The 27,938-nt window shown below is 41.5% G+C and overlaps 1 protein-coding gene across 8 annotated transcripts in view; it reads left to right on the forward strand.

Annotated features, from left to right (window-relative positions):
- The first annotated feature begins 1,734 nt into the window (after positions 1-1,734).
- The window catches only part of KDM6A (lysine demethylase 6A), a 157,161-nt gene continuing 130,957 nt past the window's right edge, over positions 1,735-27,938 (forward strand). For all 8 annotated transcript variants that reach the window (XR_013922272.1, XM_080346687.1, XM_080346688.1 and 5 more), the window contains exons 1-2: positions 1,735-2,376; positions 2,632-2,695. Coding sequence is in view for 7 of the 8 variants with exons in the window: in XM_080346687.1 (XP_080202813.1) it covers positions 2,216-2,376; positions 2,632-2,695 (225 nt within the window). In the remaining variant the exon portion in view is untranslated. The remainder of the gene's footprint in view (positions 2,377-2,631; positions 2,696-27,938) is intronic.

Here is a 27,938-nt window from a genome sequence, read left to right on the forward strand (position 1 = left end):
AGAAAATACAACTGACAGAGAAAATTCTGCTCAATCGTGGGGCTTCAGGTAGACATTGGAGAAGGGATACAGTGATGTTACAGAATGCTGCTGCTAAACTGTTTTCGGCAAAATGAGTATGAGCAATGAGCTGTGTCACCACACACCTGCAAAACGCTGATATTCTCATAAGCAGCAGAGCAGAGGCAAGATCTAATGGATTTTCAAAACCCTCATGGAGAAAACCCCAGAGCTTCCAGGCTGCGGGGACAAATTAACAGGACTGTAAATTAAAAAACAGGACTTGAGTTCCTTGGTAAGCTGGGAAGGGTCAAGGAACCAAGGATGCCCAGGTAACTCAAGCCATGAGGAAGACTGTGGGTAGGCTTGGCCTTAATAAAGGAGGGGATGCAAGCAGAGCACACAAAGCCCCTCTCCCCTCAATGTCCAAAGAAATTCAGCAGCTTACTCACGTGTGAGACGTTCCCAGAAGCCTGACTTGGGTCCTTCATGCTTTCCTACAAATAAGCTCCCCTCCGGCCCACCGCTCCGCACCCGAGCCGCTTAACGCAAGTCTCGGCCGGGACGAGGGACCGCCAGCCCCGCTCGGCCTCGTCCCTCCCCGCCCTCACGCCTGCGGGTCGCCACCGCCTCACGAGAGCGCTCCCGCGCGGCGCCCGCCCCGCCCCCGCGCCACGTGACGGACGCCCGGCTCGCGCCGGCGGGCGCCACTCCACCTGTCACTGGCTCCCGCGGCGGGGCGGCTCTCCCTCGGGCGCCCTCCTCTCCCTTACCCCCCGCCCCGCTCCCCGCGCGCCTCGAGTGCAGCCACGCGCTCGGCCGTTGGCGAGGTGGCGGCTGCCGCGCGGGCGGGCCAACGGCAGCTCCCCCGCGGCCGGCGCGTGCGCCCGCCGCAAGCGACGGCAGAAAACTCCCTGCGCCGCTGCGAGAGGGCGGTGAAAAGCCACGGACCGGACACCGGCGCTTCTGCGACTCCCCCTCCGCTTCCCAGGGCGGGTGAAGTCAACGGGGGCTGCCGCGGGGGGTGCCCTCGCATCGGCCGCCACCGCCCTTCTGCACAGGCGTTACCGGCCACCCAACCAAGCCCTCGGGCGGCGGCTTCTCCTCCTCCCTTCTGCTTAAGCGCATGGAGCCCGAGCCAGCACGGTCCCTGCTCCCCGCCCGAGGAAGCCATTATTATCCGGTTGTGCCAGGAGCGCCACGCCCCGCGCCCAAGCCAGGGCAAGGCGGGCGGGCGGGCGAGCGCAGCGCTCCCCCAGTCAGTGCCGCACGGCCCCCACCAGTGAGGCCTTAGTGAGGGCCGCTTCCTCAGCGACGTCCACTCCCCCAGCCCGGAGCCCCCGTTACGCAACTCCGCCCGTGAACGCAGCCCTCCCTCCTCCTACGGCCCGCCACTCCTGAAAACTACCCCCTCCCCCGCCTTCTCGTTCTCCGCTTTTTAAAGGCGCACGCCAAACATGCTGGCGGTGGGTAATCGAAAAGCTCCTCTAACTGACAGCCCTTCTGACCGCTCATAAGCCGCCAATTCCTGAAGCCCCGCCTCCTCCCTCAGATGCTGACCAATAGCATGACGCCGTCGAGGGAGGTGGGAGCCGAAGGCCAACCAAGCCGAAGCGCAGCGGTAGAAGAGCGCTATGACTGACGTAAGTCAACAAAGGTCACGTGCGGCTCCGCGGAGGTGGCGATTGGCTGCGTGGACCCGAGCGGGCGGGCGGGGAGGGGAGGGGGGGGGGTCACGGTGGCGGCGTGGGGTTCGCTGTGTGACACAATTACAACAACTTTGGGCAGCTGCTGGGGAAGTTTGTACAGGCGGCAAACACACCCCGCACGGCAGGGCGGGCGGGGCCCCTGTCACCCCGGCTCCGCGCACCCCTCGCCAACGGGGCGAGCGGCGCCGCGGCGATGTAAACACCGCTCCGCCGCCATCCACCGCCGCCGCAGCAGCCGCCGCCTCCTCCTCCCCCCCCTCCCCCGAGCCTCCAGCGCTGGGGCTCCCTCCCTCCCCCCTCCCTCCTCCTCCGAGCAGCGGGGCTTCCCCCCGCCTCCCTCCCTCTCCCCTCCCTCCCTCCCTCCCCCTCCCTGCCGGCTGTTGTTGTTGTAATAAAAGTTGTGGTGTGTGTGTGTGTCGGGCACCCCGCCCCGCCCGGCGCTGGGGGGTGTTGGGGGCGCGCAGGGGGGGGGGGTTGCGATCGTGAGTTAATTACGCTGCGTTTCCATGAAATCGTGCGGAGTGTCGCTCGCCGCTGCCGCCGCCTCTGCTGCTCCTTTCGGTGATGAGGAAAAGAAAATGGCGGCGGGGAAAGCGAGCGGCCAGAGCGAGGAGGACTTCGCCAGCTTGACAGCCGAGGAGAGAGAAGCCCTATCCGGCCTCGACAGGTACCCGCTCCCCACTCCGCCCCGGCCGCCTCCGTGTCCCGGCTCGGCCCGCGCTCCCTCCGTGTCCCCCCCTCCCCTGTCCGCGGCTCCCCGCTCGGGAGTGCGTGTGAGCCCGTGTGCGAGCTCCCGGCCCCCGCCGCCGCGCTCTGCCCTTGCCCGCCGAGAGCGAGCCTGCCTGCCCGCCTGTGCTGGGGGCTGACTCTCGCTAACGCTGGTGCTTCTCTCCCCTCCCTCCCGCCCGCTCCCCTTCTGCAGCCGACTCTTCGGATTTCTGAGGCTTCATGAAGATGGCGCCAGAACGAAGGCCTTGCTGTTAAAGGTAAGCGTGAGGGTGGATGTGGAGCGGGGCTTGGGGGGGGGAATGGGGGGGAGGGGAGGGAGCCGGCCCGGCCCAGCCGCCCCCTCCCTCCGGTCCCCCGGGTCCACACGGTGTGTGCGTGCGAGTGTGCACCTGGGTGCGAGTGCGTTTGGGGCACCGCCACATCCGCGGCCGCACGTCCCCGCAGGCGGCAGGGCGCTCCGCCTCGCACCCTGCTGCGGTCTCCCCACGCGTTGCTGCCACCTTTGCTCTTTCCCCCTCCCCCCCCACCCCGTAGTCAGCGCGGACCCCCGCGCAGGAGGGATCCGAGCAGGGCCGGGTGTGGGACGGAAGGAGCGCGGCCTCGCGGGCTCCGCTCCGGATACTTTGCGGGTGTCCGTCCAGCCCCGAGACGGAAAAGTGCTTGCGCGCCGGGGCCGGAGCCCGGGGCCGGGAGCAAACGCCAAGCGGCGCGGCGGGGCGGGGGAGGGGGGCGCGGGGGCGGGAGGGAGGGGGAGGAGGAGGAGGTGGCGGGGGGGGGAGGGTGCGCGCGAGGCGCTGCTGACGTTGGCCTCTCCCGGACCCTCCCTCGTGATTTTCGCCCCGCGCGGCGGGGGCCGCGGCTGCGCGCGCCCTGCCCGGCAGCCGTTGCGCGGCGCGGCGGGGGGGAAGCTGACCCGGAGCCGAAGAGAGCGGGGCGGCCGGGCCTGGCCTCGGCGGGGCGGGCGCGGCGCTGAGCGGCTCCCGGAGGCCGTCGCCGAGTGACTTGTTTACTCTGCGGGCCCGGCTGCCTCTAGCGTGCGAGGTCCTCGCCGAGCGCCGTGTCCCGCACGGCGGGCGCCCTGCCGTCCCGGCCGCCGGGCGGCTTGACAGGGAGCGGGACGGCCCGAAGGTGGTTGAAGCCAGCCCGGCCTTTTGAGAGAGATGTTTCTGTGAAAAGTTGTTGGCCCTGTCATTTAGTTAAGTAATGGCTGCTCCTGTCGGCCCAAGATGGCCGGACAGGGAGGAGAAAGAGAAGCGGGGTGGGAGATAAACACGAAACAAATACTGGGAACACTAACATGCACGTCGTCTGGAGCGTGAAGGCCACGGTTAAGCGTTGAGGGAAACTCTCCTGAGCATTGCAAGTTCTTTTTGGGTGCTCTCCTGCTGCACGCAGGGCGTTTGCAGCGCCGGTGCTCTTATCAACCTGTAGCACATTCTGCTGCCCATCCGTAAGCTACTGACAAAGGCTGTGCAGGCTGAGTGTCTGCCAGTTGTATTTAAAGGCTAAACCTGAAGAAAACGTTTGTGTAACAGAACAAGTGGAAGTGTTTTTAAAATACTACACGGTTGAAGCAGGGGACTGGGCTCTTCAGGTTCCTGCTTTCTGACTTGTCCCTGTCAGTAGCATTGCATTTGACACTTTGTTCATCCTATTGTTGTGCCCGTGCTGTAAGCTGATACTTACACGTGAAGAATTTTTTTCTCATGCTAGTCTTGGTTAATGTGAAGACCTAACTATAAAGCACATTGAATTCGGTAGCCTAGGCCCTTACTTGTGTTTGGATGTTTATTTCTGGCATGATCAGAAAAGCTCAATGTCAGTACGTAGGGGGAGGGGGGAGGGATCGAAGAAAAAGCAAGTACACTCTTCTTTGTGCTTGCATTTTAAAATATCTCATGCTTTCCTTTTGATTTTTAGAGTTATTTATAAAAGTACTTCTTCCGATAAATCAAAAAGGTTGGGGAGTGACATGTCAGACCAGTTAAACAATGTATGTTAACTGTTAGTGAGCCAGAATTAATGCGTGTTCTGTGAATGCTGTTGAGACTATCAGAAATACTAGAATTTGAGCTTAAGAATGCCCGATATAAAATAAAAGCATCATATGTAATATCACAAGGTTAAGTTTTATTTTGCATGCTATAAAATTAAGTAATGCAGACAGCAGTTCAGCATATCGGTTGAGTTTTGAGTCCTTTTTTGCATATAATGCGTTTTCTTTTTTATACCAGTTCATTCAAGTTTCAGTATATACAGACAGTCTGTTTGAGATGACTGAAGTTCTGGGGTATTTTGCTAGTTCTGAAGTATATTTCTAGAGATATCATTGTATGTTCTCCTACTGTATCAGTGTATGAATCCATGTAGTGAATACCAGAAAAACCCCACAACCAAATATTTTGGTATTTCACCTCAGTTTTCTGATGGTGTCTTGGATATTTATGAAATGCACACTAATGAAGCGTGTTCTTTGTAAAACTTGTCTCTGAGGAAAGTAGATTGTTGAGGAAGTAGAAAGATGAAAATGTTACTGTTCAGTGCAAAGATGTTTGAGAGGATTTTTGTGTCTCGAACCAGGTTTGGTTTTGTTTGTGCTTTTTACTTGCAGGGAATGTGCACATATTTCAGTTACTGATATTGATAAGAAGTTATTTTTAAGATGTTTGTTACTTAAAGAGTTCTTTTTCTGTGTGTCTGAAGCTTCATAGAGTCTGCACTGGACGGGAAGGTTCAGAGTAATTCATCTAGCAAATCAATTTTTTGTAGCAGTTATTTTTATTGTAGGAAGTGTTGCCGTATATATATATATATATACACCATATATGTGTGCATTTAATTATTAGTGTTTACAGCGATAGCACCAAAATCTTCTGTGCACAGAGCAACAACAGCTAACAAAGACCCTAGACTCCATAATTACAAAATCCTAACTGACTGATATAAGAATCTATAAGCCAGCACATTATAAAGTAATGTGAGATTTATGTGCAAGTATAGCAGGTGAGGAAAATCATTGAGTCATGTTTCCAGCGGAATACTTCACAAAGGCAAAAATTTATTGGTATGCAACTTGATGTGAGAACAGTATACTTGCTATTGAACCTTTTAAAAAGGTGGGCTGTAGCAGTCTCTTCTGTGAGCAGCTGGCAGTGTTCCTGAGTTACCTGTGGTTAAGGTGGTAGGAGATGTGTGTGTTTGAGGAGACTATTTTGGGGGGAGGTGGGGTCTTGGGTTGCAAGCGTTGAGGGAACTGCTCCATTATCTGCAGAAGTACTTGTGCAGCGGCAGGATTCTATTGTGGCTTGAAATCCCATGTCTCAGTGCGAGGAGGAGGCAGTACTCTTGTTTTTGCTGGGTTTCAGTTGAGGAGGCAGCATGTTGGCCCAAGCCACTTGCAGGCTGACCAGGAGATTTCATGAAGCCTTTGCAGTGGGAACTCTGGTTTAATGAAGCTACATCATGACAGAGTTTAATAAGAAGAAATCTGAGATCTCTCTCAGGCATGGAGGAAGCTTCATGTCTGGACCTTTAACATAGTTGTTGGTTTCGTTCATGCTGTAGGTCTGGACAGCAATCCCCCTTCCTTGGTAGTTTTGCTTTGTGGGATGTATGGCTGTAGTATCTTGAACTAAACTGCATCCTCATGCTGGGTGTAACAAATCAAAAGAGCGGATAAGACATCAGGGCTATACAGGTTTGTGAATTATTGAAGATACAGGATAAAGGTCAGGAATATTGTATTGTTGTTCCATGCATTGGATGCATGATGCATGTTGTACATGCTGTTAGTATGTGTGACGAAGAATGGAATTTTCTGTTGCCAAAAAAATTGTATTTTTTTTTCAGAAAAGGAGCTTAAAAATTATAGTTTGCAGTTAATGTGGTTTTGGGGGAGAGGAGAGGGAAATTGGGAGGTCACCTATCAAACTGGTTGAAATACTGAAAATCAAATGTAGTCAGTCTTGTATAGGATACAGTGTTCAGTGTTATGCCTCTAGTTGACAAGAACATTAATGTGAAGGAAGAAAAACAAAGTAAGCAACCCAAAAAACAAACACCTTGCTCTTACCTTGATGTTTCTTTTTCTCAGGAAGATGTTCTTGCAGGATTTGAAGCCTGAAGATTATTTGATGGTGGGGTGGACATCCATTGTATTGGAAGTGAACTGCAAAGCATTTCATTTTTTCTTTCTTCCTCCCTGCCTTTTTTTTTAATGGTACTTCCAGTATTTAGCCAAAGTTAACTAAATGACAGACCTTCGTTTCATAAGTTATAATTATTTGGCTCCTATACAGATTTAGCTTGATGTAGCTGGTATAATATATTTCGTATAAGATGCTTGTTAATTCCTGTTCATTGAGTTTAGTCAGTTTCTCATATCCTGTAGACAAAATTTGAAGCATGTTTCTATTTAAAAGTATTGATGTTGGGAGTCGATTTAAAGAGAAATTAAGTAGTTCTATGCAGTACACCAGGTTTTGGTCTCTTTTGGTTTTGCAGCCCTTTTGTTTTCCAGCTGATTTTAAAAATCGTATTTCCTTTGTGTAAAGACCATTCATTGACAAAATTAACAAAGCGATTATCTGTGCTTTTATTAAGCATATAAAATAAGTGCACAATGACAATATTCTTTCATTTTTCTTGTAATTGTAGGTGTTACTTGTTTAAAAATAGCTCCAGACAGTGTGAATTAGTATATATTGACTTTGTCCCTTTAGTGTTGACATTAATGTTAATTTTCTACTAATCTATAGTTAAATATTCTCAGTTTTAGTTATAACAGACTTGAAAAATAATTATGCAGAAAAACATTTTAGGAAATTAGTCTAGGTGAAGTAAAGTTTTTTTAATAACTTTGGAAACATTTTAGCTTTATTTATCTTAATGAAAACAGAGAAATATTGCTTTAAGAAGAAATACAGTGTTTGCCTTATAATGGCAGTGCTGGGAATTGAGAAACGGGGAATTAGTACCATGGGACATTTGAGAAGCATTCTAGGAATTAGGCAGCCTCTCCAGTTTCTCTAAATTTATATCCGAGCTGTTGCTTTTTTTTTCTTTTAATATATTCTACATTTGTTATTATTTCTTTATTATCTAGCATGCTGTCTGTTAATTGGAACAAGTTAAAATTGGTTAAAATTTTGTGAATTGTGTTGTTTGCAGAACTGGTTTTCTAGCCTTTTATGAAGGTATCTGGAAGTGAAAAGATTTGGAGTAAAAATGTTAAGTGGATAATGTTTATTGGATAATTGGGATGGATGTATAGTGGTTTTTTTTTAAGATAATTATTTTTCTGTATGCAGTTTGGGCTTTATGGTAATAGAGTAGGGTTTTTTAGGATCTGAATAAGCTGTAATGAATAGCACATTTTATAGTTTATGGTTGTACCATGTTTATACTTTGAAATGATCTTTACAGTCTGAGTGATATTTATGTATACTGAGCTTAAAGCCTTAGCTATAGGTTTGCAATATTTGTACTTCATCTGGTATATATATATATTTTTTTTTTTTGATGGACATTACCTAGTACTTTTTGTTTAAGTATGAGATACTTGGCATGTTTTGATATTTTCCAAACAAGCGTTCAAGGCATACTTCTTTAAAACAGTGTTTCTAATTACTCCAAACATAGGTTCTTGAATGTTTCGGGTATTTCTTAAGTTCAAAGTGCAGTGTTATTACTTCCTGAAGGCAAGGAAATTGATGAAGTTACAAATGTTACAGTTGTTATTTTAATATGTTAATGAAAAGTCAAGAATGTACCTCATCTCTACTGACAACAAACTTCTGTAGAAGTGTAGTTAAGATTGCAGGACAGCTAGCATATTGGTATTTGTATTTCAGTAAGCTTTATCTTTGCTATCAGGAGACTATTAATAGGGAACACAGTATAAGATCTTTATTTGTTATAGTAGGTTTTAATGTTTTTTAAGGAATAACTGTTAGATATTACAGCTCCTAAGTACGGGTCTACTGAGTCTCAAGGCTGAAATGGTGCATTTCTTTAAGTGATACATGTGCGTACACTTAAAATAATTCATGCCCTGTTTATGTTAATAATCAAACAGACAAGGCAGGCAGCAACTTGACAGGAAGAAGAGAGAGAAATATTATTCTATTTTGGCAGTTGAGGAATAGATGTTCTGACAAATTTTTTTAATTTTTGAAAGTGTTTTCCTTCAATTCCATTCCAATAATTTAACCACTGAGATCCTTCCATTTCTCCATTTGTGTGTCACAATACTTGTGGACTCTAGCTTTCAAATTTCTATGCAAGTGATCTCAGGTACTGTACAGTATGTGAAGAAGAAATAGACAATGTAAATCTTTTGTCTATACATAGTAGTCAGGTGTGCTTTCTGCTCATGAAAAGCATGGCACTCTGCCTCTTGCCAGCCTTTATAACTGTTTGTTCACTGCAGTGGGTTGAGTGGACTTGATAATTATAGATGTAGGATTATCTGCAAATGTTGATACCATCTGAAGTAAGTGTCAAAAGCATCATCTAAAAGCTATACCATATGTTTGTTATACCATTTTAGAAAAGAGTAGATGTTTTATACTTGGATAACTGTTCATGTAGAAGCATTTGTTTTCATTACATTAGTAAGATGATACAAAGTTAAGGAGTCATGGAAAATGTTTATGGTTATAAAGTGATTTTATACTGATTAACGTTTATCACAGGACTTTCCAGTACCAATATTGTATGTCATAGCTCACTGTTGTTCTTTATTCCACTGAGAACTGGATAAACTTACATTCTATTGGGAAATTAAAATAAGGTTTCTGGCCTTACAAATTAATGAGTTAAACTTCAGGTTGGTGTCTGGTTAATAAACAGATATTGTTCTTCTTGGTCCTGAACTGATATGATTTTTGAGTGATGGAAGGGATTTTGCAATATTTTCAACAGACTGAAAGGGAAGGAAGTGTGTGTATTTAAGGATACGAAATTGGTTGTGCAAAAACTGATTACAGCTGTAAAGGGCTTACATCAGCTTCTGCAGAAATTAATTAAGCAGATGGGCTGTGAGTCCGAGGTGAATACGTACCTGTGCTAGGTGGCAGGTTTTAGTATTGGTTCACATAGTTCTAGAAGCTGAGCTGTTATTGTCCTCACTCTGAATGCATATAGGTGTATGTTCTGAATACTTATATGTATACAACTTCCAGTCCTTTAGTTTCACACCTATGTTATATTTTACATGTACAATATCATCCAGGTTACTTTTTGTTTTAACCTCCCTTCTTGGTGAGGTTCTGTAGCTATGGTGTTTGAATAATGTGTCTTCACAATTAAAAATTGAGGTGATGCTCATTAAACTTCAGGTGTCATTATAGAGACCAGTTGAGTGTCTTTGTTACAAATGTTAACAATGTTAATTGTGTTCACTAGCAGAATACTTATTTGTAGTTAAAAGCAGGTGAGTGGTCCTGTATGGAGCATTATGGAAGACTGCCAGGATTCGTATAGGTGTACCTGAGAGGATAATCTTGGTACCTTACACAACATTTTTGTTATGAGGAAAGAGAGGAACTGTGTTTGAGATAGTCTGATCTGAGTTTTTTGGACCAGGGAAATTCTGTGAAGCAAGAAAAAATAGTTAAATATTTTATTAAATGTTTCTGATTTATAGATAGGCACATTAAAGAAATAGCTGTAGTATTTGTAATTTCTCTTGTGGAAAGGCTGTTTTCAAGATGGTCTATTTCAAGGTTAGTCTGTTAAAGCTTGTTTTCAAGACTACTTCTATTAATACTGTCAAATGTAGTATGGGCCATTTCATAATTTGTTTGTGGACCTAAGAAAGTTTGTTGAATGGTACATTTTTAAAATGAACCGCTGTTTGTGGATCAGGTATTGTTCTTGATACTTTGTATCTAAGTAATGGTAGGAAAGTATTTCTTAGGTAAAAATGATACTGTCAATGAACAAAAAGCCCTTTAAGTATGTTTGGGAGTATAGTATAGAATAGTATTTCTCAGATATTTTCCTTTTAGAGTATAGGAGGACACATAAATTACCATCAGAGCTATTTTGACAAAATAGCTTCCTTTATGGTTCTTGCATTTGCTATGTAGTGTTCATGGAAGAAGCTTGTTTAATTAAGATGTAGAATTAAAAGCTCATTTATAGTTTTGTAAGGGAGTAACTAAAAGTGTGTTATGAATTACAGACAGAACACTATATGTCTACATATGAATTTCCTTTGTGGTAAGTTGTTAAATTAATTGTTGTTTGCTAAAATGGCTTTAAGTCATTTCCTTTTCTCACAGTGGTGTTTTGAGGATTATGATTCACTTATCAATATAGATTGGTTATTAAAGTCTAAAGCAGATTGAATTTTGAATGTGCTTTTCATTAAATTTCTGCTTGCATTTTGAGAATTTAAAAATTATGAACAATTTCAGGATATAATTTTCAGCTTTAGTCAAAAGATCCAGTGCAACAACTTTTAAAATAGGGCAAATAGTTCTCTTTTTTTTTTTGGTAGTATTGCCCTACTTCCATTGCAGTTGCCATTTGAACTTTTTTATTTAACCACTATTTTCATTATCTTATGATTCGAAAACTTACTTGCACAAGTATCTTGAGTTGAATAATGAATTAAAATTAAGGCTTTATGTATTTTTCCTCTAGGTAACAGAATTTTAAGTACTCTGTTTCTCTGTTGCCTCTCATATATGCTAGTGAAACCATTTTGGAGCCTGTGTCATGAATTAGGCTGGAGAACTGATTCAGATCAAAAATAGTCTAATAAAAATGGAAAACTCATTAGTTTCAAATAACTATTACCGAAGGTTTAGTACTAAGACAAAGGTTTTAGATTTTAGAAGAGCAAACTTCAGCTTGCTCAGAGCTCAGTTGGGAGCTATTCTGTGGGAAGCTTCCATGGAGGATAAATGAACTAGCGAGTGCTGGGAGTTTTTCAAGAACACCCTAATAGAAGCACAAAAACAGTTCATCCATTTTAAAGGTAAAGGAAGTAGGCAGAGCAAGAGACCCCCTGGGCTTAAGTGTGAGCTTCTAAGTCTGCTCGGAACTGAGGGAAGTGTGCCAGAGGTGGAAAGGTGGACAAATAGCAGTTGAGAACTACAAGAGCGTTGCCAGGGCTTGCAGAGATGCAGTTAGAAAAGCAGAGGTCAGCTCAAATGGAAATTGGCCAGAGATGTCAAAAACTACAAGAAAGGGTTCTTCAGGTATATAAACAATGAGCAGAAACCCAAGGAAAATATTGGCCCACTGTTAAACAGAAGAGGTGAAAATCAGAGGTTCTCAACACTTGCTTCACCTCTATCTTTACCAGCATTATTGGGCCTCAGGCCTTGAGAACAGAAATGCAGATTGATGGGAACACAGACCCACTGTCAGTGAAGGAAGATTGGTGAAGGAGCTTGACCCCTACAAATTGATGGCCACTGACAATATCTACCTGAGGATGTTAAGAGAGCTGGCTGACATCATTGTGAGGCTGCTCTGCGCAATCTTTGAGAAGTTGTGGAGATCAGGGGACATCCCAAAAGACTGGAAGAAGGCTAATGTCACTCCCCCCATCTACAAGAAGGTCTTAAAGGAGGACTCAGAAGATTATAGGCCCATCAGTCTGACTTCAGTCCCCGGGAAAGTTGTGGAATGAATCTTCCTGGGGTCTGTCAGAAGTCACTTGAAGAATACGATTTGGAATAGCCAGCATGGATTCACCAAGGTCAAATTATGCTTGATAAACATGATGACCTTCTGTGACAAAGTAACCTGATCTCTTGATGTGGGGCAAGCAGTGGAGGCTGTCTACTTGGATTTCTCCAAGGCTTTTGATACTCTTTCCCACAGCCTTCTCCTAGGGAAACTGATGCATTATGGTCTAGAAAAGTGATATCTGCAGTGGGTGGAGAAGTGACTGACAGCCTGCACCCAGAGGGTGGTAGTAAATGGCTCCTTTTCAAACTGGCAACCTGACACGAGTGGGGTCCCTCAGGAAATGATGTTGGGCCCAACGTTGTTTAACACCTTCATAAGTGATCTGGATGATGGGATCAAGTGTACCCTGAAGTTTGTCAATGACACCAAACTGAGTGGTGAAGTGGACGCTTTGGAAGGGAGAGCTACCCTGCAGGAAGACCTACATAGACTGGAAGGGTGGGCTAACACGAACCTCATGAAGTACAATAAGGACAAGTGTAAGGTCTTGCACCTGGGAAAACATAAACCGGGAGTGCAGCACAGGCTGGGATCTATCTGGCTGGAACAGCTCTGTGGAAAGGGACCTCGGGGTCCTGGTGAACAGCAAGCTCGATATGAGGAACAGTGTCTTGGTGTAGCAAGGAAGGCCAACAGGATGCAGGACTGCATTAGCAAGAGCATCATCAGCAGAGATACATAAGTAATTATTCTGCCCTATTCACACTTGTCAGGCCACACCTGGAATACTGTGTTCAGTTTTGGTCCCCACTATACAAAAAAGATGTGGACAGGCTGGAGAGGGTCCAGAGAAGGGCTGTAAAGATGATCAAAGGACTGGGAAGCTGCCACATGAGGAAAGGCTGAGAGAACTGGGTTTGTTCAGCCTTGCGAAAAGAAAGCTTTGGGGAGACCTTATCACCATGTTCCAGTATTTAAAGGGTGGCTGCAAAGAAGATGGAGACTCCCTTTTTACAAGGAGTCACATGGAAAAGACAAGGGGCAGTGCGTACATGTTGCTCCTGGGGAGATTACAGTTGCAGACAAGGGAAATTTTCCATTATGAGAGCAATCAGCCATTGGAATAATCTCCCCAGGGAAGTGGTGGATTTCCCAACATTGGACACTTTTAATATTCAGCTGGACAGAGTGCTGGACCATCTTGTCTAGACTGTGCTTTTGCCAGAAAAGGTTGGACCACATGATCGTTGAGGTCCCTTCCAACCTGGTGTTCTGTGGTTCTGTGAATACAGTTTATTGTGCACATTCCAAAAGGGCTGTATAGGTGCTGTAAGAGAGAAGTTTGGAAGGCTAAGGTTGGTCCTGCTTAGTGTGATGCTGTTTCTATAAAGAATATTGATAAAACTGTTGCTGAAGTAGAAAGGTTTGCTCCGTTACTTTCTTATAGGAGATAGAATTATATGTATTTTGGAAGCACAGGTTGCCAGGTTTATATTTATTTTCGGTGAGAAAGGATGGGATGAGCACAGTGACCCAGCTTTGTTACTCTCTCTTAAGGAAAACCAAGTATTTTATGGAGTTAGTCTGCCGCTAGAAAACTTAGGACAGGTTCAGATTTGAACATACATGCAGCAGCAGAAAATGCCAGAATATATGTAACAAGGGCTGTACAAGAAAACTAAGTCTTTTTTATTAAGCTATTTTATGTCATGGCAGACATGGCTCTGAATGAAGGCAAGATGCTGAGGTTTCTAGAACCTATGGCTAGTAAAAATCAGGCCTCCATTTGATTTAGGGGAAGAGGAGAAATAAAAGAGTCTTCTGGAAAGGCTTTTCAGAATGTAGTGTTGCAATAAAAAGAAGAGATTTTCAGTTAAAGGAAATGGGGGGAAAGTTGAAAAAGGATGCTTATAAGATTGGATGTGAGGAAGGGTGCGAAACCAAGGAATTAAATGGGTGACAAAGTGATGCAGACAAAGTGGAGTGGTGGGGAAGCAGGGGCGGCGGTGGAAATCATGGTATATTTATTCTTTCCAACAGCTACCTCTTAATCTTGTCCCTGGTTACCATCTAACTGTTACTGCTAACTTAAGTATCATTTAAGCTTTTGATGGTGCAGGTCCCTGCCTCAAAAGGTTTTAAAAACAAGATAAACAAGAACAAAATAGAGATAACAAAATTGAGGAGGGTTTGTGAAGGGTGTAAAAAAGCTTAGTAAGAGTTTTACGCTGTAAGTTCTGAATAAAACAGTGCCTCTGCTCTCTCCCATTTTTTGAAGTAAATATAAGGCACAGTAGAGGAAGCTGCATCTTCAACAGAAGCATGTGCTGCATTGTCTATGTCTTTATCTTCTTCTGCTGCTTCCCTTTTGCCTCTATCCCCCAAGGAGGGGAAGATTTAAGAAACCTACTACTGCTCTTTCCTCAAGATGAAAATGAAGGCCAAGAATTGTCATGTGTCTGTTCTCATGTCGTGTTTTACTGCCTTTGAATCTGAAACATAAAGCTGAGTAATGATGGAGGATGTAGGTGAATATGTTAAAATGGCGAGAAGTAGCTTTATGTATGGAATTGAAAACCCGTGTAAGGGAGAATGATGCCGATCTAGAGAATATAAAGATATAGTTTAATGCAATGAAGTGTAGAAAGAGTTTAAAGTGGAAGGATAAGAGAAATGGAGAACATCCATTATATAACATCATAAAGCATGTCATAAGCAATCCCTGGTAGGAAGAAAAGGTGGAATGATATTGGGAAAAATAAAGAAGTACAAAAATTGAGTACATTGGTTGGTAAACTTTAATGGAGCTTCTGGGCATGTTACAAATGTAGTAACTAAAGATAGGTTATACATGCCATGGTTCTTAAAACATGCATTCTTAGTCTTTGGTGTGGAGCATAGAAACATATTGTTTTCTGAGTGTTTTAATATCTCCTGGGTTTTAATGGTTGGAAGGGCAGAGCCTTTACATTTGTGATTTCATTAACGCTTGAAGGTGATAAATTAAAAAAAAATGGGAGACTACAAAACTCATTGAAGGACTATCAGATTTAGAGTGTTACCTTTGAAAAGATAAACAAATTAGGCCTAAGGGTCTTTTTTGCTTAAGCAAATTTTTTTCCTTGTTCCTTGTTTTTAAGAAGAAAAAACCACCTGTTTGTTCATTTCTTAACTCTAAGGAAAGGGTGAATGAGCATAGCTTTTACTTTTTAAAATTTCTGGAAAAGAATCCCTATTTAGAAACTGTTCAGCTAATTCTGAATCAGAATGGTATATATTCCTCTATTCCTTGCTTAAGAGGTGGGGAAATAAAAAAAATGTTGTGCATTGAAACAAAATTCTGAAAATTAGATGGTACAAGAGAGATACATGTCTGTGCCAGCCTCTTCTGACATCTTCATGAAAATCCTCAAGTATACCTTTAACATTGGATCACACGTAAGTTAATTAGCAAATTAAGTTTTTGTAGTGAAGGGCTTTCTTAACTATAGTTGCTGTGTGAAGGAAATTAATATTTGAAATTAATGCCACTTCTGGTTATATGTGGGGAAGATTTAGAGGTATTTGTGCTTATAGCAGAGTTCATTTTTGTTGCCTACGTAAGATGAGATGACAGAGACCATCTGAGTCCATGTTAACTAATGAGCAGAATAAGGTCTCATTTTCAACCTTAAAAGGATTCTGTTAAATTACAAGTTCATGTAGTAAAAATTTTATTAGTTTTGGCAGCTTTTTGGATTTAGTTGTACACTGCCTATCTTTGCTGCATTGGTGGGAATTTTTTCTGTGTGTAGTCTCAATACAAGACATTTAAAAAAATTTATTTAATATAAATAATTTGAAAAAAATATTAATGGTTGAATGAACCTGGAAAGGAACTTTTGTTTAAAAAAAGTAGAAAGCACAGCAAAAGCTGTATTGTAGTATGGAAATCTCTTGTAGGGGTGATGGATGTATTTGGAACAGTTGGTAGAATTGTGAAAGGTTGTGTAAGGATTCATTAGATAACTGTGTATGGTAGGGACATGATTGTGGCATAGGACTGTAATGCCTAATCTTGAAGATTGTCTTCAGTTGTTCTGGGAATGTAGATGTGTTCCAAACTGGGAAAAAGCTGGAATTGGAATATCACAATCTATTTATTCCTTGCCAGTAAAAACGCTGTCATCTTAAGTTGTGTTTTTCTTTATTAGTTGATTTCTTCCCCTGTGGCAGCTTGGTTTTTGCTTTTGAATGGTAGGATGTTTTCCTGTAATGCCAGTTGCAAACTTTGAGTTTGCTTGCATTGTGGCCAAAAATATGAGAACAAGATGACTCCCATTATATCCAGTGAGAAGGAAGATTCTTGTACTACTTTTAGTTGCTAATTAAGCTAAATCCTTGGTAGCTTGAAAAAATATACTAGTTTATACTATAGAGCAGCATTTGCTACTCAGTTGCAGAGAATGATGGAAGGGGTGATTTTTATTATGATTTCTAGATGAAAGTAACCTTCTTGAGAAAGTAAAAATAGGTAAGAGCACTCATTTTGCACAAGGAGCTCTCAGGATTTGGGCAATGTGTGATACCTGTGGAGCTGAGGGGCAGCTCAGGACTTCTGTGCTGCTTGAGAAGGCCCAGCAACACCATCGGGCTCCTCCCAAGCTCTCCATGGGCTTTGCCTGACTGCTCTCCTTCAGTTTCTTTATGTAGTGATTAAAGGTATTTCAGTTTGTCTGGACAAGCAGCAGGGATCTTCTAGAGAAAGCTTCTTGATATTTGGAAGTAATTAATTTTAATTTTAATTTGTTTGGTTTTTTTTTTTTTCCCCCCCCCTAAGCAAAGAGATTAGAGCAAAGCACTCTATCCAATGCATTAGAACTCACTTATTTTAAAGATTCTTCAGCACAAGTAGGTAGGAATTTTCTAACACCAGGAAAACGTACCTTAAGAAGGGTGGGTAAGCAGCTATGCATATTTACCAACTGAAACAGGAAAACAGGTTCCAGCTACAGGTCATTTCACAACTTTGTCCTCAGGGCTTCCTTCCATAATCAGAACTCAAAAATGGAACAGACCAATTTAACGCAGTTCATTAATGACTTGCTTAAGGTCTGTCAGGCTTCAGAAGCTGGAAAGCAAGACACTTCTGCTGCAGTGACTTCATTTTCTTGATTTTTCTGTGGTGTTTGAGAATTTACCCAGATTTTTGTCATGTCATTGCTGAAATGGATTAACTAATTTGTTCTTATAAGCAGATGACTTGTTTCACTTAGCATCTCATTTGCCAGTGATTCCCTTTTCTAAAAAAACAAGCCAAAACAAAAAGTAGTAGTTATCAGTGCCTGTACATAGTGATACCTGAGTTTAAGAATGAATGTACTGTCAAATTCAGATAACCTCTCTGTGTTTGTATTCACACTTGGACAGTAGTCTCTGCTGCTACAGCTCTGCTGGCATTTTCTCTACCTACTCAGTCCCTACCCCGCATACGCCTGCTGAAGTTATTGTGTTAGCATCATTGCGTGCAATGTCAGAATCAAAAGCCATTAGAGCTCTCTGCTGTTACCCTAGTTGGAGGGTTGAACCAAGGCATACAAGTTTTTTCTTACCCTAGTGTGTTAGCAGACATGGTAGACCTGATTTTTGTAAAACAGCAATGCTGTCTGTAGTTCGGGCCTTCATCTGCTGTTGTGATACTACTTGTATTAATTTTAGCTTTCAGTGCCTTCCATGTTTGCTGAAGGAAGAAAAATTTCAGTCAGCCTTAAATCTCATTTCAAGTAATGTAATTTAGAGCCCAGGTCAATGTGATCTTGCTGTTATCTAAAATGACCAGAAAAACTATGTAATGTTACACTGTACCATGATTGCACAGGCTTTGGCTCTGGTTAGGATGAAATATTCTCTAGATGAAAACTGTTCTGAAGTGATAGCTTTTAAGGAAAGAAACATTTTTCTAGAGCCATTGCTTTTTGTCCTTAATAAAAGGTGTATCTCAAGTTATGTAAATTCTTCACTCTGTTGCAACTGCTGTATCAACCTATATTTTAATTATAAGTTACTGTTTTTCTTTGATTTTTAACTTGTTTTGGACAAAACATTGGAAAATATACTTTGTGGATTAAATCTGCAATATAGGAGGAATGACTAGTGTTACTTAGATGGCAGATATAAGAACATTATTAAACAACAGATACATTCTTAAGATTATGCAGCATTTATGTGACTTCATATTGCTCATTAAATTGGTAATGCATTTAAGTAGAACAAATCAACGTTTTCTTTAGAAGTTAAAGAGCAGACACTAAATGAGTAGGGCTAGTGCCATGATACTGCCTATGCTTCCACAGTTAGATAAGGGAATTAAATTGCTATTTCTGAATAATTTTGGCTCTTAGTGTAAAGGTAAGTTGTATTGCTTATCAAAGTGCACATTAAAAACAAAATGTTGGGTGGTCTTCCTTCACGTAGATCAGAATCTTGGCATTTGGTTATCCCTTTGGTTTGACCTCTTGCTTTGCATGTAGAACTTAAAGAAGATTCCCTTAGCTTTGGAGAAGAGATACCTCTTGGGAGACGCTACTGCACAGCACTTGTTCAGGGGACTGAGCTGATAGGAGAGGTGAAGTTTCAATTGACAAGTGGCTTTTACTGCAGGAAAGTGCCCATAAGTTGCACTTACATGTCTTTATGAAGCTGTAGATCTGTATAAGTTGTCTTTTCCTTGGCTGGTTAGAAACAGTTAAGGCTTAAAGCTCTGTTGTTTGTGTTATGTTGACCTCCTCCAGCAGATTAACTGATCCATTTTTTTATGTGTGTCCCCCGTTGCCCCCCACACGCGCTGCACCATTTCTAGCTCTGCTTATCTTCTGAATGCACCTAGTCCCCTGTCAAGTAGATGTTGTGACGTGTGAGGTGTCGGTCACAAGTTTGCATGTAGTAATGTGAAAGGGAGGCACATACTCATTAATTTTGGAAAAATTATTTTCAAAACGTGTTTGTTTTCAGTATTACTAATTTAATTCTCCACCTTTCCTTAAGTCTACTACTCTACTTTTCAAGTAATATACAAATAAATATGCAAAAGTAACCAAATTAATTGTGGTAATAGCACTTTTTAATACACACATACATTCTGGAATGCTCCTCAACAGTTTTAAATGCTATAATGCAAGCATTTAGTGCTTTGTTTCTGTGCATGTAGCCTGCATTATCTGTGTGGAAATATATTTAATTTAGTATCAGATACTTTATGCAGGCAGTATGTAACAGCCTTCAATTTTTGACTGGTGTTATGTCTGAGATCTCAGAGGTCTGAGTTATATTCTGTGTTCTTTGTGTATGAAGTGTTGAGCCCTCGTACCCTATAAGCATATATCTGAACCACTACAAAAGCTTCGTAGATATAGTTACTTCGAACTTTCTCCAGTGAGCTGAATTTAACTGTCTGTCAAGAACTTAGCTGAAAGAAAATCATTAAAAGAGAGCTGGTCTTGTTTTTAAGAAAACCAGGATGCTGTCCTGTGGGACTTCACCGTATGTAGCAGGCGTAGGCATTGGAAATACTTCTACATTTACATTCTGGAATGAAAAATAACAAAAAGTGTGTGATTGGAATGGGAGAAGAGAGACAGGGCAGATGGAGAACAGTGGACTGTGAGTAGTGGGAAGATACCCTAACACAGGAAAGAGTAAGTAGCCAAATAATGTTTCTGGAGGTGTTTCAACAAGGTAGAGAAGACAGTCCACATATGCAGTGGGGTTGGAGGTAGCATATAGCTTGGGCCACATAATTAAATCAGGAGGTTACGTGCTTGTCTTCTCTCATATGTTTAAAATAACTATAGCCAGTGGAAGGAGGATCTCCCAGGATTTTGGGAAGTAGCCCGTGTTCGGGACATAAAAGTCCCTGTTAATCTTGCACTGTAAATAGAGGCCTCTGAAATATGAAAGGCTTTGCTTCCATTAGGCTGTATGGTAGGTAAATGAAAGATCGTAGGATGGAGAAGGCTTGAAATGTTAAACTTGGGTTAAGAAGTGCACCTTACAGTGGTGGTGTTTTTTGGTTTTGAATTGGCACTAAATCACAAACCTCCTATTGTAGCAGAATGGTATGTGATATTTGCCTCACCTGCAAACCTGTATGTCAGATACAAACCGACCAGTTAGTTGCATGTGGCATGTGAGGTCATGTGGTTGTGAGTCCTGGAAATGAATAAAAGACAAACCTGGCTTTTTTGGGGGTGTTTTGAATGCACAACCCGTAAGTCCTTTTAAACTATAGCAGAGTTTTCAAGAGTAGGAAAGAATGTTTGAGAGTCATACAGTATCATTTAGCTGGAGATGGCTTTGTCATATGCAGTCCCCCTGGAATACAACTACTCAGATTGTTATAGTAAGAGAAAGGATTATTTCCTGTGTCTTTCTCCTCCTCTGCAAATTCAACATTACCAGCACAAAATTTTGGTTTATGCAGTGAGTTTTGTTGTGTCGTAGTTTGTGACCTTCCAGACTGGTCTAAAATCAGAGAATAAAATTGTTGTGCCTATGGACATAATTTTAACTCTGACTTCTATGAGTGACCCTCCTTCTCTTCAGGTCTGTAATGTGCATGTGCTCATTTGGCCACTGCAACTGTAGAGGGGCTGCATGTGGTATTCCTACGGCTCAGTTCTTAGGCTGCTTTTCAGGAAGAGTCAGCTCTGCTGTTTTCGAAACTTGTTTTCTCCCCATACTGATGATCTACCTCTGTACACCAACTTTGAGATTTGCATGTCATCCTTGCCTTTTGCAGCTGCTGATGCCGATAGTGGCTTAGGTATCCCTGAACCTTCTTCTTGCCTATACAAGGCAGCGCTACATAAAGCATAATGGTTTTCATGAGGCAAAGAAGTGTTATTTCATTTTAGCATGTTAGCAGTCAGGCTCATAACATTTCTCAAGGGAAAGTCTTTCTGCATTGCATCACTACCAACATAGCAATTCATAGGTTTTTTTGTTGTTGTTTAATACCTTGACTATAGAGTACAGCTACCCCTTATGCAGCTAGAATACTAACAGCTGCTTAGTGACTCTTGTTGGATCTTCCTGGACAGAGCTGTGGTTACATGTATTTCCTTTTTTCAGGATGTTATTTAGTTGCTCTAAGCCTTCTGGAAGGCCTCACACAAGATTCCACTTGCTGACAAACTGTGTTAAATTTTATTGACAAAGGCCTTTTCACTTAGTATTTTTATACTTGGCATGTCACTTTAAAAACCCATTTCACCAACCTAGAGTTACAGTTTCTAATTATCTGAAAATACAATATAGCTTTTAAACATCACCAAAATAGCGATACCACTATCTGTAGCTTTCACTGTAGTCATAGAGCTATAGCTTTAGACCATGGTAGCTTCTTGATAGTGAAAGCAGGTAGAAGCATTAGGACATCAATGCTGAAAATAGCACTTCTCAGATTTTAAAATACCATGCCAGATTTAGACTTGGGTTGACGAAAATAGCTATTAAGTTCTTGATTCTTGAGTCCTAAACAAAACTGACAGCAGAATCCAACTAATGCTGCATTTTGCTGGATTTGTTTCTTCTTTTGCCACTTTTTTCTGATCTTGTTGGTAACATTCCTGTTTTGGAGAGAAAAATTGGCATTCATGGGCTTTATGAGAACTAAGAACATTCCAAAAGAATAGGTGACAGTGACTGTTGATATCTATTTTGGAAAAAAGATGAAGTCTGAGTTAGAATCCTACCAAGTAGACGCAGCAGAAAGCAAATTCCATGCTTCTACCAATTTGAATGTGGGTGGGGGAAACATATTTGGAAAAGAAATTCTGTCAACAATTACTTTGAACATACTGCTTTTAGAGGACTTGAGATGGTAGCTTAGCATTCTAAAACTTTTCAAAATAACATTTCTAATGTGACCGCCATGATTGCTGAATGCATGTTTTTCTTGTAGCGTATTATTGATAGCTCGGTAGCTCCTTGAGGTCAGAGATCTGTTCATTCTGTTGGTACTGTGCTATGGGTGGCACTGCATGTTGGCCATGAGACATCAAAAGTTATTTAAAAAGTGATATCCAGTCTCATTTCTGTTTGGATTGGAGGGGATGTTGGGTTTTTTTGTTGTTTGTTGTTACCTCTTTAACAGAAATTTATGAATAAACCTTTTTTTCACCTTTAAAACCATTTTAGTTTTCTACATAAAGTTTTGGAAACATATCACAGAACATGTCATGCTACTGATTTTTTGTGAATATTCTTACTCTTGTACTCTTTCATTTTTCTGGGGAGATGTTAAACTAGAACTTTTCTTCAAATTTAGGAGAAAATTATTTCAAAACTAAGTTTTGAAAAGTAGTTACTGACTAGCTTTCCACTAGACAAAGGTGTGAGGATGGGAAACTTCAGTTCTTATGTTAGGTGATACTGATGTACCTGCAGCGTTAGTACTTGTTAGAGTAATGCAGAAATTAAAGCCAAAATGTTATCTGAAAGACCATAATAGGTGTGTTTGGTTCTTAATAGATTAAATATATCTGCTACACAAAAACATGCATTCCTTCATTAGCTAAAATTTTAAATTGAGATTCTCTAGAGAGAATCCAAGCACTGAATCGCACATGTATTTGTTGTTGAAGGTGGCCAGATTTCACATATTGTTTGTGGGTTCTGGATATGTAGTTATATTCTCCACTTAGAAATAATATGTTTGCCTCCTGTTCGGACAGTAAGGTTGCTGTAGTTCAAAATCTTAAAGAAGTTAAGTTCAATCTTTTACCCAAGCTTTCCCAAATAACTTATCCAGAAGTTCCTCGGAGGCATAAGCTCTTAGTTTCACAGTTTAGGCCTTTATAGTAAGTAATTGGTATTGGTCTGTTGCACTCAGAAATTGCATTCAGAAATCCTGTGCAGAGAATTTTAGAGAGAACACAAAGCATTTACGTGAGAGTTTTCCAGTTGTTTTTGAAACCTGTCCCTTCATGTTGCAGGCAGTTATGTCACAGATACATAGATACATGTAATGGCATTGCACTTATGAATATCGCTGTCTTAAAAGTGATTAAAAAAAAGAGTACTTACAAGTGCCCTTTTGCCTCTTTTGTTACCATTTAGATCCTGTGCAGGATCCTAATTTCCTGATTGTTCAAATTCTCTTTTGTAATTTCCAGCCTAGATTTGCACAACATTGTTAGGGTGAAATAGCTCTTCTTTCCCTGCTCTTCATCCTGTTGGTACTTGTAGAAAATAGTCATACTAGCTTTTGATTTAGTTATCTAAATAATGTGAGCTCTTCTGGCTTCTGTTTGCAAGAGGTGACTCTCCTCTTATCCCTGCAGTTCTCTTCGGTATTTACTTAAGTTTATACTTTCTGAGGACAGCAAATTTGTATCAAATACTGTAGATCAAATCTGCTGACCTGATGTTAATATTTTTGGTTTTAGGAAATGCTGTTCCCTATGCCTTCTGTTGCAAGCTTGGGAGCATCAACTGAAACTATCAAGAAGTAAATTCAGAACAAATTAAGATGGTTCCTTGCAGTTGCTCTGTGGAACTGCTTGCTGCTAAATATTGTTAATGTTAAATGAGTGGGTATAATTTTAAAAAAGTCATGGGGCAGATTAATGGAAGGAAGATGCATTAAGTTATGTTAAGGACAACAGTACCACCTGTGCCCTGAAAGTTTCTGAACTTAAATTGCTGCAGTCTGGGAAAGTATTAGGAAAAAAATACTATATGCTAACTTTTTTCTTTTGTTTCTTCTTCATGAATGTGTGTTCATATAAAAGCGTGCTAATATTTTATTATTACTGTTTTAGTACATGTGCTGTTGTAGTAAGCCTGAAGACAGGATGCTGTACTAGACTGACTATTGGTCTGTTTTATCACAGTAATTTTATCTTTGCTGGAAATTTATCCTCTGTTGAACTCCAGAGTTGTGTACGCTTTTTTCATCTTCCTTATGTTGGCAGCATACACTCATCTTGGTTTGTTGCCTCATAATCCACTAATTAATGTACTTGAGGTTTTTTTGCGTAGTTTTAACAAGCCTGTTGCAGACTTCAGGATCTTCCATGGTTGTATAATGTTTTACTGCTACATGCCTCCTAGATTACCTTGGAAAAATCCACCTGTAGCATGCTGATGGGTGTGTCTTCAAGTTGTAATATCCTTGCTTCACTTATAGTTGGTAGACCTAAAATAATACTGCAAATTCAGTCCAAAGGCCAGTATCATATCACTGCAAATTATGGAGATAATGAAAGGCTACCACCAATAAGTGTACTTAATATTGCAGCAGTTCATCTTTTATGTTGATTTTTGTGCTGTTTGGACACTACTAATTACCTGTGAAAATGCAGGTAGAGCTTGGTCTTACTTGCAGGAAAAGAAAAATCTTGTTGAACCATATGTGAAACAAGTGCAGGAGACACTGATCCAGAGTCTCATTTCTCATTACTATACAGAAGGAATAATTTTTGGCACATACATTTACACCTACTTCACTTGTCTCATGTAACTGTACCGTTAAGCATTATGGCAATAAGGAGAACGGAATCAAGGGTTCTGTTCATTTTCGTCTGCCTGGGTTTGAGAATGACTAGCATAAAGTTAGCAGCCAAGTCTTTACATCTGGAGAGACAGGGAAATAAAATTAACAGGAGCTGCAAACTGGATTTTAATATTCCACTAAGACTTTAATTTTTTCAAGTTATCTTCACAGCAAAAAAATGTTTCAAACATTTTCAGTATACTGTATTTTTTTCTTCTTAGCATAAGAGGCAGGTCTGCATGTTTTGTCCTGTAAGCCTGCAAACAGACTAACAAAAAAATGTAAATTTTATGCCTACAACTTGTAACATTTATTTGAAGTGTGCTTTTCCCTGTGTCTGCCCTGATGCTAGGACTCCTTGCCATCTCCTTGGCTTATTTGCCTGCCTCCATGGTTTTACTTTTTCTGCAGGGCTGGGCCTTCCTGTCTTCAGCTGTCAAAGACTCCACATAAGGAGCTCTTCCACCTGCTTAGCATATGGAGAGGAAGGAACACCAAATAAGAGAGGAACCCTCTGTCTTCTTCCCTCTGCCCCTGCCCCAGTTAGCACTGCCTGGCCCTGACTGCTGGCTGGGGGAGCTTGTTCTCCCATAGGTGTTTGGCACTCAATGGCCAAGAAGTTGAAAGCAGTTTCAGCCTTTCCATGCAGTGAACAGCAGCACAGACCCCACTAGTTAGGATTTTTCCTGTGAGCCATGTGCATGTCATGAGATGTCAGTTTTCCATCTGTGGCCTAAAGACAACATAAACAATCTCTCTTAAGTGTTGTTCACATTTCCAAGCTTAAGCATAAAGCTTACACACCTCCTGTTCTTGCACAGGACAGGCTACAGGTGGTCCACATTTTTTTTGGCTATAAATAAATCTATGACTGCGGAAAACTGTGAAAAATGAACCTTTTGTATTACAGCTGACAGTTTAAAGGGATTAGAAAGACTGACATTTGGGACTGACTTGCATGCTACCTTTTGCCTTTTACGATGACTTGAAAAGGTCTTTAATTTACATTTGTTTCTTTTAAAAATGTTCTTAAACTCTCACCTTAGTATATTTTCATAATTCTCAAGCATTCTCTGCAGAGGGCTAATCACTTGTTCACCGAGTGACTGGCAGGATTGAAATGATTATTATGTGGAGATGCTCTGTATCGGGTGAGTAATGAGGAGGCTGGTGTGCTGGCAGATGGAGCAGGGATGGAATGATTACGCAGCAAAGAGGGTGCTGTTGTTCAGGCCTAGAGTAAACCGTGATCTATCTACTTCTCTTCTCTGCCATTCCTGCCTGATGAAGTTTTCATCTCTCACTTAAATGTTCCCCCTCACTTGTTCCTTTATTCTGTCTGAGCTTTTATTTGCTGCTTCTGTGGCTGTACCCATTGTGCTCTTTAGAACTTTATTCAGTGTCTGACTCTCAGGCTTGGTTCATAGGTTTTTGTTTTGTTTTGCTGTTTTCCTTGTTTCCTGTCTAGGGCAATTGCTTGTTCATGGTGACATACTGTTTTGACAGGGATTTTTCTACAATGTATAGTGGGTTTTTTATGTATATTAATGAAAGAAAATGTAAAAATGTGTGCACCTTTCCACATACTCTGTGTTGATGACATACTTTTTCTAACAACCAGTACTTGAAAAAATCCAGTCTTCTGTGGAAACAGGCTTTTCTTGCATTGAGAAGTGTGCTTGTTGACTGCAGTTTTCACACTGGTCTATTCTGGCATTTTAAGATCTTTTATGATCAGGCCATGAGTCCTTTGAAGGTTAGAGTGGAGCTGTTTCAAAGGTGAATTTCATCTCTAAACAAAGGTAGATTATATTAGTGACAGTGAAATGGAAGATATGAGTATGCCCCATTCATCCAAAACTGGGGGGAAAAAAAAACAGGCAGTCAACTTCTTAGTGTTAAGGGATTGTCTTTTTAATTAAAAACTCTTGAGTGACTTTATGCCCTGGCTCACTGTGCCCATGTAGTTTTGCAGTGTCAAGTTGGTTGTATTTTGGAAACTATATTGACTGTAAAACTGCTCAATTTTTTCCAGTGTTTTGCATTAATGTATACTTGAAATTGAGGATGTCTACCACTGTAAACAATACAGGAATTGATCCTTCACTGAAAGCCCTGAGTCATTACGGCTTCAGTTGAAGAGTCAGGTACTTAACTTACCAAAATACCTCATCTTTTGTGGAGTAAATCCTACAGAATAGAGCATGTTCATCAAAAATAAAAGCTACTCAATGAATGCCTGAAATGCATGGCATTCATTTATTTCTGTCACCATTTCTTTTTAAATGCAAACCCTACAGTAGACTATCATAGGGAGATCTTCAAAGGTATTTGGTATATGAATCACATATACATGCTGGTTTATGAATGGTGCCAACAGCATTTGAACTTCTGATGTTGAATGTTGTACTGCACATCCGTTCTTTTGGAGTACTTTCTCATTTCAAATATCTGATGATTGAGTTTGCATCTCAGTGGGTTTATAAAATGCTTTCTGACTGTTTAAAGATTTCTGAATTTTCTCTCTGGTTCTGAGACAGAAGCAGTGGTTTTAGTGCATAGCGATACTGATTTAGGTATTCTGAAAGGTAGTATGGGTTCAACACAACATAAAAGCTGGGTTAAAGATTTGGGTTCCATACACTGGAATTCTTGTATTGTACAATATTTACTTTTTAGTCTACAAATAGACTTTTTTTTTTTTTTTTTTTTTAAGAAATAAGATGGCCAGTACCTATTTTCTGTGAAGTTTGGGACTGACAAATATTATCAACAGTGTAAGGGTAGTGAATTTTGTGCAAGTTTTTGGTTTTGCACCACCCCCCTCCCCCTTTTTTTTAATTTAAATGTGAGAAGTGCAGCTGTTTTAGAGGGTTGGCCTTTGGACATAGTTATATTGGGGATGTGTGTTATTTTTCCTGAAGTGTCATGACTCGTTTTTGAAGCAGATTTGTGATAAACTCATAAAATTCTATAGTTAGCTATGATCTGAAAATGATTCTATTTTTCTTTTCAGTTATTTCACCATTTTTAATCTATGCTGTTATAATTGAAATCTGACACAACTTTAACCTTGGTGGGTTTTTTTGTTTTGTGGTTGTTGTTTGTTTGTGTTTTTTTGTTGTTGTTGCTGTTGTTATTTTTTGTGTGTGTTTGTTTTTTGTTTGTTTGTTTTGTTACATATTAAACAGTTAGTTGTGGCTGATTTTAGAAGCCCTTGTTACTGAGCACTGTTCTTTGTGTGATGAACTGGTGGCTTCTTGTCCACAAGCTTTGGAGTATCGCACATTAAGTAGTCAGAGTATGCGGTAACT

The sequence above is a fragment of the Nesoenas mayeri genome, assembly GCF_963082525.1.
Source record: "Nesoenas mayeri genome assembly, chromosome: 1".
Lineage (NCBI taxonomy): Eukaryota > Metazoa > Chordata > Aves > Columbiformes > Columbidae > Nesoenas > Nesoenas mayeri.